Source organism: Passer montanus, unplaced genomic scaffold (genome assembly GCF_014805655.1).
Source record: "Passer montanus isolate IOZ18808 unplaced genomic scaffold, ASM1480565v1 scaffold680, whole genome shotgun sequence".
Lineage (NCBI taxonomy): Eukaryota > Metazoa > Chordata > Aves > Passeriformes > Passeridae > Passer > Passer montanus.
In genome coordinates this window covers 3,012-12,942 of record NW_024371927.1, presented here as the reverse complement: position 1 = coordinate 12,942, position 9,931 = coordinate 3,012, and the positions used below count along the sequence as shown (strand labels likewise).

The window sequence follows — 9,931 nt, the reverse complement described above, 5'->3', positions numbered from 1 at the left end:
TCCATCAAATTTAACCCAAATTCCCCAAAATTACCCAAGTTTCACCCAAAATTCCATCGAATTTAACTCAAATTCCCAAAATTTCCCCAAAATTCCCAAAAATTGCATTGATTTTAACCAAAATTCCGTCGAATTTAACCCAAATTGCCCAAAATTCCCCAAGTTTCACCCAAAATTTCATCGAATTTAACCCAAATTCCACAAATTCACCCAAAATTTCAATTATTTTAACCAAAATTCCCCAAATTTCACCCAAAATTCCATCAAATTTAACCCAAATTCCGCAAATTCACCCAAAATTTCAATGAATTACCTAAATTCCCCGAATTCCATCAAGTTAACCCAAAATTCCCCGAAATTTTCCCCAAATTAACCCAAAATTCCATCGAGTCGACCCAAAATTCCCCTAAAATTCAACTGAATTCCCCAAAATTCCCCAAAATCCACCAAAATTCCATCAATTTCTCCCAAAATTCCCTCATTTCCCCCCCAAAGTTCCCAAAATTCCCACAAATGAGCCCAAAATCCCAATAAATCCCCCAAAATTCCACCAAATTCCCCAAAATTCTCTGAAATTCCCCAAAATTTCAGCAAACGGACCCATAATCCCCTGAAATTAAATCAAAATTCCACCAAATTCACCCAAAATCCCCCGAGATTCACAAAAACTTCATCAAAATCCCATAAAATCCCCCCCAAATTCCATATTTTTGATATATTTTTAAATTTTAATATTTTTAAAATTCTGCGAATTTCCCCAGGATTTCGCCAAATTCACCTAAAAATCTTCTCGAACCCCACAAAATTCCCTCAAAATCCCCCAAAATTCCCTCAAATCCCCCCCAAATTCCCTCAAATTTCCCCCAGATTTCGAGAAAAATCCCAAATTTGCCCAAATTCCCCCGAATTTTCCCCAAAATCCCCGAATTTCCCCCCCGTTCCCCTCCCCCACCCGGCACCTGAGCGCCTCCATCGCTTCCGGGGGGCGGGGCAAGGTCCGAAGGTCCGCGGTGACGTCACGGTGACGTCACGGGGGAGGGGAATCCCCGGGAAAACCCCCCGGGCTGGGAACCGGGAATTTGGGGGGAAAAAAGGGAATTTTGGGGGTAAAAATGGGAATTTGGGGTAAAAAAGGGGAATTTGGGGGCAAAAGGGTGAATTTTCTATCAAAAATTGCGAATTTTGGGGGAAAAATGGAGAAATTTGGGTAAAAAAATGGGAATTTGGGGTAAAAAAGGGGAATTTGGGGGCAAAAGGGTGAATTTTCTATCAAAAATTGCGAATTTTGGGGGTAAAAATGGAGAAATTGGGGTAAAAAACGGGAATTTGGGGATAAAACGGGGAATTTTCTATCAAAAATTGCGAATTTTGGGGGAAAAATGGAGAAATTTGGGTAAAAAAATGGGAATTTGGGGTTAAAATTGGGAGTTTTGGGGAAAAAAGGGGAATTTTCTGCCCAAATATTGAGAATTTGGGGGGGAAAAAAGGGAATTTGGGGGGAAAAATGGAGAAATTGGGGTAAAAATGGGAATTTGAAGAAAAAAGGAGAATTTTGAATAAAAAATGGGAATTTTGGGGATAAAAATGGAGAAATTGGGGTAAAAAATGGGAATTTGAAGAAAAAAGGGGAATTTTGAATTAAAAAAATGGGAAATTTGGGGATAAAAATGGAGAAATTGGGGTAAAAAAGGAGGAATTTGTGGTTAAAATTTGGAATTGGGGGCAAAAAGGGGAATTTTAAATTAAAACTCGGGAATTTTGGGGAAAAAAGGGAATTTGGGGGTAAAAATGGAGAAATTGGGGAAAAAAGGGGAATTTTAAATTAAAATTCGGGAATTTGGGGTTAAAAATGGAGAAATTGGGGAAAAAAGGGGAATTTTAAATAAAAATTGGGAATTTTGGGGAAAAAAGGGAATTTGGGGGTAAAAATGGAGAAATTGGGGCAAAAAATGGGAAATTTGGGTTAAAATGGAGAAATTGGGGCAAAAAGGGGCATTTTAAATCAAAAAATGGGAATTTTGGGGAAAAAAGGGGAATTTCCCCCCCCCCCCGAATATTGGGAATTTGGGGGAGAAAAGGGAATTTTGGGGGTAAAAATGGGAATTTGGGGTAAAAAAGGGGAATTTGGGGTAAAAAAGGGGAATTTGGGGGCAAAAGGGTGAATTTTCTATCAAAAATTGCGAATTTTGGGGGTAAAAATGGAGAAATTGGGGCAAAAAATGGGAAATTTGGGTTAAAATTGGAAATTGGGGGCAAAAAGGGGCATTTTAAATCAAAAAAGGGGAATTTTGGGGAAAAAAGGGGAATTTCCCCCCCCCGAATATTGGGAATTTGGGGAGAAAAGGGAATTTTGGGGGTAAAAATGGAGAAATTGGGGTAAAAAATGGGAATTTGGGGTTAAATTGGGAATTGGGGGGAAAAAGGGGGAATTTTAAGTGAAAAATTGGGAATTTTGGGGAAAAAAGGGGAATTTTAACTCAAAATTTTGGGATTTTTGGTGCAAAGAGGGGAAATTTTAGCAGGAGAATTTGAAATTTGGGAGTTTGGGGTAAAAAAGGGGGGAATTTGTGGTTAAAATTTGGAATTGGGGGCAAAAAGGGGAATTTTAAATTAAAACTCGGGAATTTTGGGGAAAAAAGGGAATTTGGGGGTAAAAATGGAGAAATTGGGGTAAAAAATGGGAATTTGTGGTTAAAATTTGGAATTGGGGGCAAAAAGGGGAATTTTAAATTAAAATTCGGGAATTTGGGGGTAAAAATGGAGAAATTGGGGCAAAAAATGGGAAATTTGGGTTAAAATTGGAAATTGGGGGCAAAAAGGGGCATTTTAAATCAAAAAAGGGGAATTTTGGGGAAAAAAGGGGAATTTCCCCCCCCCGAATATTGGGAATTTGGGGAGAAAAGGGAATTTTGGGGGTAAAAATGGAGAAATTGGGGTAAAAAATGGGAATTTGGGGTTAAATTGGGAATTGGGGGGAAAAAGGGGGAATTTTAACCCAAAATTTTGGGATTTTTGGCGCAAAGAGGGGAAATTTTAGCAGGAGAATTTGAAATTTGGGAGTTTGGGGTAAAAAAGGGGATTTTGGACCCGAGAATTGGGGCTTTTGAGCTGAAAATCGGGAATTTGGGGCCAAAAAGAGGAAATTTAAATCAAAAATTGGGGATTCTGAGCAAAACAATTCCCGATTTTCAGCTCCCAAATTCCCGGTTTTCAGGCCCCAAAATTCCCAATTTTTGCGCCCCTCACAACTAAGCCACGCCCCCAGCGACAAACCCCGCCCCCCACACCAGCAAACCCCGCCCACTCACGACAAAACCACGCCCCCGCAACAAGCCACGCCTCCAAATGGAAACCACGCCCCTCTTTGCAACCAAGCCACACCCCCAGCAACGAAACCACGCCTCTAAATTTAAACCACGCCCCTCATATCAATCAAACCACACCCCCAGAATGCAATTCCCGCCCTTTTTTTGTCTCCTAGCAACCAGTTCCCGCCCCTTTTTGTTCCCGCCCTTTTTCCGTCTCCTAGCAACCAATCCCCGCCCCTTTCCCAGTCTCCTAGCAACCAATCCCCGCCCTTTTTTGTCTCCTAGCAACCAATTCCCGCCCTTTTTTTGTCTCCTAGCAACCAATTCCCGCCCTTTTTTTGTCTCCTAGCAACCAATTCCCGCCCTTTTTTTGTCTCCTAGCAACCAATTCCCGCCCTTTTTTTGTCTCCTAGCAACCAATTCCCGCCCTTTTTTTGTCTCCTAGACTGGGCAAACTGGGGATACTGGGAGATCGGCGAGACGTACCTGTGCCGCAGGGCCGACGGCAGCTGGCGTGAGGGCAAACTGGGGATACTGGGGATACTGGGGATACTGGGAGCGTTACACTGGGCAAACTGGGGATACTGGGAGCGCTATACTGGGCAAACTGGGGATACTGGGTGATCAGGGAGCCGTACCTGTGCCGCAGGGCCGACGGCAGCTGGCGTGAGGGGCAAACTGGGAGCGTTATACTGGGCAAACTGGGGATACTGGGTGATCAGGGAGCCGTACCTGTGCCGCAGGGCCGACGGCAGCTGGCGTGAGGGGCAAACTGGGAGCGTTATACTGGGCAAACTGGGGATACTGGGATGGTTATACTGGGCAAACTGGGGATACTGGGATGGTTATACTGGGTAAACTGGGAGAACTGGGGATACTGGGAGCATTATACTGGGCAAACTGGGAGTGTTACTGGGTAAACTGGGTAAACTGGGATGGTCCTACTGGGAGAACTGGTCAAACTGGGGATTCTGGGAGTACTGGGATGGTTAAACTGGGAGAACTGGGATGGTTATACTGGGCAAACTGGGGATACTGGGAGAACTGGGAGTACTGGGATGGTTATTCTGGGGATACTGGGGGAACTGGGATTGCGGTGGGGGGAATGGGGAATGGGAATGGGGCTGTGAGTGAACTGGGCAAACTGGGAGGCACTGGGAATGGGGCTGTGAGTGAACTGGGCAAACTGGGAGGGACTGGGAATGGGGCTGTGAGTGAACTGGGCAAACTGGGAGGCACTGGGAATGGGGCTGTGAGTGAACTGGGCAAACTGGGAGGGACTGGGGGGGACTGGGAAGGGACTGGGAATGGGGCTGTGAGTGAACTGGGCAAACTGGGAGGCACTGGGAGGGGATTTGGATGGACTGGGAGGGACTGGGATGGACTGGGATGGCTCCCAGTGCTCCCAGTTCACTGCACACCGTGGGGATTTGAAGGCACTGGAAGGACTGGGATGGCTGGGGATGGACAGGGGCTGTCCCAGTGCTCCCAGTAAGGCCCAGTTTGCCCAGTTAACCGGCGGCTGGACGAGTGGGTGGACCGGAACCGGCTGGGGATGTACTGGGATGGCTCCCAGTGCTCCCAGTTCACTGCACACCATGGGGAATTGAAGGCACTGGGCTGGCTGGGCATGGCTGGGCACAGCTGGGGATGGACTGGGAGGATTCCCAGCGCTCCCAGTGCTCCCAGTAAGGCCCAGTTTGCTCAGTTAACCGGCGGCTGGACGAGTGGGGGGACCGGAACCGGCTGGGGATGTACTGGGATGGCTCCCAGTGCTCCCAGTGCTCCCAGTTCACTGCAGGCTGTGGGGATTTGAAGGCAATGGAAGGACTGGGATGGGTTGGGATGGACTGGGGCTGTCCCAGTGCTCCCAGTAAGTCCCAGTTCGCCCAGTTAACCGGCGGCTGGACGAGTGGGTGGACCGGAACCGGCTGGGGATGGACTGGGATGGCTCCCAGTGCTCCCAGTGCTCCCAGTTCACTGCAGACTGTGGGGAATTGGGCACACTGGGCAGGCTGGGCATGGCTGGGGGGCACTGAGGGTGCTCCCAGTGCTCCCAGTAAGTCCCAGTTTGCCCAGTTAACCGGCGGCTGGACGAGTGGGTGGACCGGAACCGGCTGGCGCTGTCCAAGAGCCTGAAGGAGGCGGCGCAGAAGAGCTCGGAGCCGTTCCTGGGCGAGCTGGCCGAGCCCGAGAGGAAAATCACCCGCAACCAGAAACGCAAGCACGACGAGATCAACCACGTGCAGAAGGTCTGGGACCCACTGGGGTGTACTGGGACGTACTGGGAGGGACTGGGAGGGACTGGGAGCCAGGTAAAGGGGACTGGGAGGGAGTTAAAGGGGATTGAAATGGGGTTAGAGGGGACTGGGAGGGCACTGGGATGGAGTTAAAGGGGATGGGAGGGACTGGGATCCAGTTAAAGGGGATTGAAATGGGGTTAGAGGGGACTGGGATCACTTTAGGGGGCACTGGGAGGGACTGGGAGGGCACTGGGACAGGATTAGCGGTTACTGGGATGAACTGGGGTGTACTGGGAGGGACTGGGAGCCAGGTAAAGGGGACTGGGAGGGACTGGGATCCAATTGAAATGGGGTTAGAGGGGACTGGGATCACTCTAGGGGCACTGGGATGGACTGGGAGGGACTTAAAGGGCACTGGGGTGTACTGGGATATACTGGGGTGTACTGGGAGCCAGTTAAAGGGGACTGGGATGGAGTTAAAGGGGATTGGGTTCATTTTAAGGGGCACTGGGATGGACTGGGACAGGGTTAGCGGGTACTGGGATGGACTGGAAGGGACTGGGAGGGAGTTAAAGGGGACTGGGATGGACTGGGACAGGGTTAGGGGTTACTGGGATGAACTGGGTTGTACTGGGAGGGACTGGGATGGAGTTAAAGGGGACTGGGAGGGGCTTAAAGGGGACTGGGATCACTTTAGGGGGCACTGGGATGGACTGGGAGGCACTGGGATGGACTGGGACATACTGGGATATACTGGGATAAACTGGGAGGAATTAGGAACATATCTCCAGTACTGGTTTTTACTGGTTCTTACTGGTTTGTATTGGTTTATACTGGCCCATACTGGTCTGTACCAGTTTATACTGGTTTTCATTGGTTCACGCTGGTTTGTACTGGTCTATACTGGTCCGTACTGGTTTTGCAGACCTATGCCGAGATGGACCCGACCACGGCGGCGCTGGAGAAGGAGCACGAGGCCGTGAGTGGGGGAGGAACCCCAAAATTTGGGGGTTTTTTAATGGGATTTTTGGGGGGATTTTTAGGCTTAGGGGATTTTTAATGGGATTTTTTGGGGATTTTTTGGGGATTTTAATGGGATTTTTGGGGGATTTTTAGGGGATTTTAAATTTTTTTTTTTGGGGATTATTTTTGGGATTTTTGTGGGAATTTCTGTGGGATTGTTGTGGAATTTTGGCGAGGTGTTTTTTTGGAGATTTTTTGCAGAACGTTTTTGGGGGGATTTTTTGTGGGATTTTGTGGGGGATTTTTTTGGGACTTTTAATGGGATTTTTAGGGGATTTTAATGGGATTTTTTGGGGGGATTTTTAATGGGATTTTGGGGGATTTTTTTGGGATTTTTAATGGGATTTTTTAATGGGATTTTTTGGGGATTTTTAATGGGATTTTTTGGGGATTTTTAGGAGATTTTAAATTATTTTTTGTCAGGATTATTTTTGGGATTTTTGAGGGAATTTCTGTGGGATTTTTGTGGAGATTTGGCGAGGTTTTTTTTTGGAGATTTTTGCAGAATTTTTTGGGGGGATTTTTGTGGGATTTGTGTGGGATTTGGGCACTCCAGGTGTGCCCAGGTGTGCCCAGGTGTGCCCCCTGTCTGTCCCAGATCACCAAGGTGAAGTGCGTGGACAAGATCCACACCTGGGCTGGTTTTGTCCCTTTTTGGGCCATTTCTAGCCCATTTTTAGTGGGATTTTTGTGGGATTTTATCGGGATTTTTGCAGGTTTTGGGCGCCCAGGTGTGCCCAGGTGTGCCCAGGTGTGCCCAGGTGTGCCCAGGTGTGCCCAGGTGTGCCCAGGTGTGCCCCCTGTCTGTCCCAGATCACCAAGGTGAAGTACGTGGACAAGATCCACATCGGGCACTACGAGATCGACGCCTGGGCTGGTTTTTGTCCATTTTTAGCAGGATTTTTGTGGGATTTTTGCGGTTTTTGGGCACTCAGGTGTGCCCAGGTGTGCCCCCTGTCTGTCCCAGATCACCAAGGTGAAGTACGTGGACAAGATCCACATCGGGCACTACGAGATCGACGCCTGGGCTGGTTTTTGTCCATTTTTAGCAGGATTTTTGTGGGATTTTTGCGGTTTTTGGGCACTCAGGTGTGCCCAGGTGTGCCCCCTGTCTGTCCCAGATCACCAAGGTGAAGTACGTGGACAAGATCCACATCGGGCACTACGAGATCGACGCCTGGGCTGGTTTTTGTCCATTTTTAGCAGGGATTTTAATGGGATTTTTAGGGGATTTTAATGGGATTTTTGTGGGATTTTTAATGGGATTTTTTGGGGATTTTTAGGAGATTTTAAATTATTTTTTGTCAGGATTATTTTTGGGATTTTTGAGGGAATTTCTGTGGGATTTTTGTGGAGATTTGGCGAGGTTTTTTTTTGGAGATTTTTGCAGAATTTTTTGGGGGGATTTTTGTGGGATTTGTGTGGGATTTGGGCACTCCAGGTGTGCCCAGGTGTGCCCAGGTGTGCCCCCTGTCTGTCCCAGATCACCAAGGTGAAGTGCGTGGACAAGATCCACACCTGGGCTGGTTTTGTCCCTTTTTGGGCCATTTTTAGCCCATTTTTATTGGGATTTTTGTGGGATTTTTGCGGTTTTTGGGCACCCAGGTGTGCCCAGGTGTGCCCCCTGTCTGTCCCAGATCACCAAGGTGAAGTGCGTGGACAAGATCCACATCGGGCACTACGAGATCGACGCCTGGGCTGGTTTTTATCCATTTTTGGGTTTTAGTGGGATTTTTGTGGGATTTTATCGGGATTTTTGCAGGTTTTGGGCGCCCAGGTGTGCCCAGGTGTGCCCAGGTGTGCCCCTGCCATTCCAGATCACCAAGGTGAAGTACGTGGACAAGATCCACATCGGGCACTACGAGATCGACGCCTGGGGAGGATCCTGGGCTGTTTTTTCTCCATTTTTTGGCCATTTTCAGCGGGGTTTTTGCAGGATTTCTGTGGTTTTTGGGTGCCCAGGTGTGCCCAGGTGTGCCCAGGTGTGCCCAGGTGTGCCCCTGCCATTCCAGATCACCAAGGTGAAGTACGTGGACAAGATCCACATCGGGCACTACGAGATCGACGCGTGGCCTGTTTTTCTCCATTTTTTGGCCATTTTTAGCGGGATTTTTGTGGGATTTTTGCGGTTTTTGGGCGCCCAGGTGTGCCCAGGTGTGCCCCTGCCATTCCAGATCACCAAGGCGAAGTACGTGGACAAGATCCACATCGGGCACTACGAGATCGACGCCTGGGCTGGTTTTTATCCATTTTTAGCCCATTTTCAGCGGGATTTTTGTGGGATTTTTGCGGTTTTTGGGTGCCCAGGTGTGCCCAGGTGTGCCCAGGTGTGCCCCTGTGGGTTGCAGATCACCAAGGTGAAGTGCGTGGACAAGATCCACATCGGGCACTACGAGATCGACGCCTGGGCTGTTTTTCTCCATTTTTAGCCCATTTTTAGCTCATTTTTTGTGGGATTTTTGCGGTTTTGGGCGCCCAGGTGTGCCCAGGTGTGCCCCTGCCATTGCAGATCACCAAGGTGAAGTACGTGGACAAGATCCACATCGGGCACTACGAGATCGACGCCTGGGCTGGTTTTTATCCATTTTTAGCCCATTTTCAGCGGGATTTTTGTGGGATTTGGGCGCCCAGGTGTGCCCCGGTGTGCCCAGGTGTGCCCCTGTGTGTTGCAGATCACCAAGATGAAGTGCGTGGACAAGATCCACATCGGGCACTACGAGATCGACGCCTGGGCTGCTTTTATCCATTTTTAGCCCATTTTTAGCTCATTTTTTGTGGGATTTTTGCGGTTTTTGGGCGCCCAGGTGTGCCCAGGTGTGCCCAGGTGTGCCCCTGTGGGTTGCAGATCACCAAGGTGAAGTGCGTGGACAAGATCCACATCGGGCACTACGAGATCGACGCCTGGGCTGTTTTTCTCCATTTTTAGCCCATTTTTAGCGGGATTTTAGCGGGATTTTTGCAGTTTTTGGGTGCCCAGGTGTGCCCAGGTGTGCCCAGGTGTGCCCAGGTGTGCCCCCTGCCATTCCAGATCACCAAGGTGAAGTACGTGGACAAGATCCACATCGGGCACTACGAGATCGACGCGTGGTACTTCTCGCCCTTCCCCGAGGACTACGGCAAGCAGCCCAAGCTCTGGATCTGCGAGTTCTGCCTCAAGTACATGAAGTACGAGAGGAGCTACCGCCTGCACCTGGTGCGCACCTGGGCACACCTGGGGGGTAAAACACACCTGGGGGCACCTGGGGGCACACCTGGGGGGGTAAAACACACCTGGGGGGGGTAAAACACACCTGGTGTGCACCTGGGGGGGTAAAACACACCTGGGGGGGGTAAAGCACACCTGGGGGCACCTGGGGA

General features: G+C 49.1%; 1 protein-coding gene across 1 annotated transcript; it reads left to right on the top strand.

Annotated features, from left to right (window-relative positions):
* Positions 1 to 4,678: 4,678 nt before the first annotated feature.
* Positions 4,679 to 9,792, top strand: LOC120511770 (the record flags this gene model as incomplete). The annotated part of the gene is made up of 7 exons (XM_039729277.1): positions 4,679 to 5,560; positions 6,477 to 6,530; positions 8,587 to 8,985; positions 9,084 to 9,143; positions 9,247 to 9,306; positions 9,420 to 9,482; positions 9,603 to 9,792. Coding segments are annotated over exons 2-7 (814 nt in total), but the record flags the coding sequence as incomplete, so codon positions are not given.
* Positions 9,793 to 9,931: the final 139 nt, after the last annotated feature.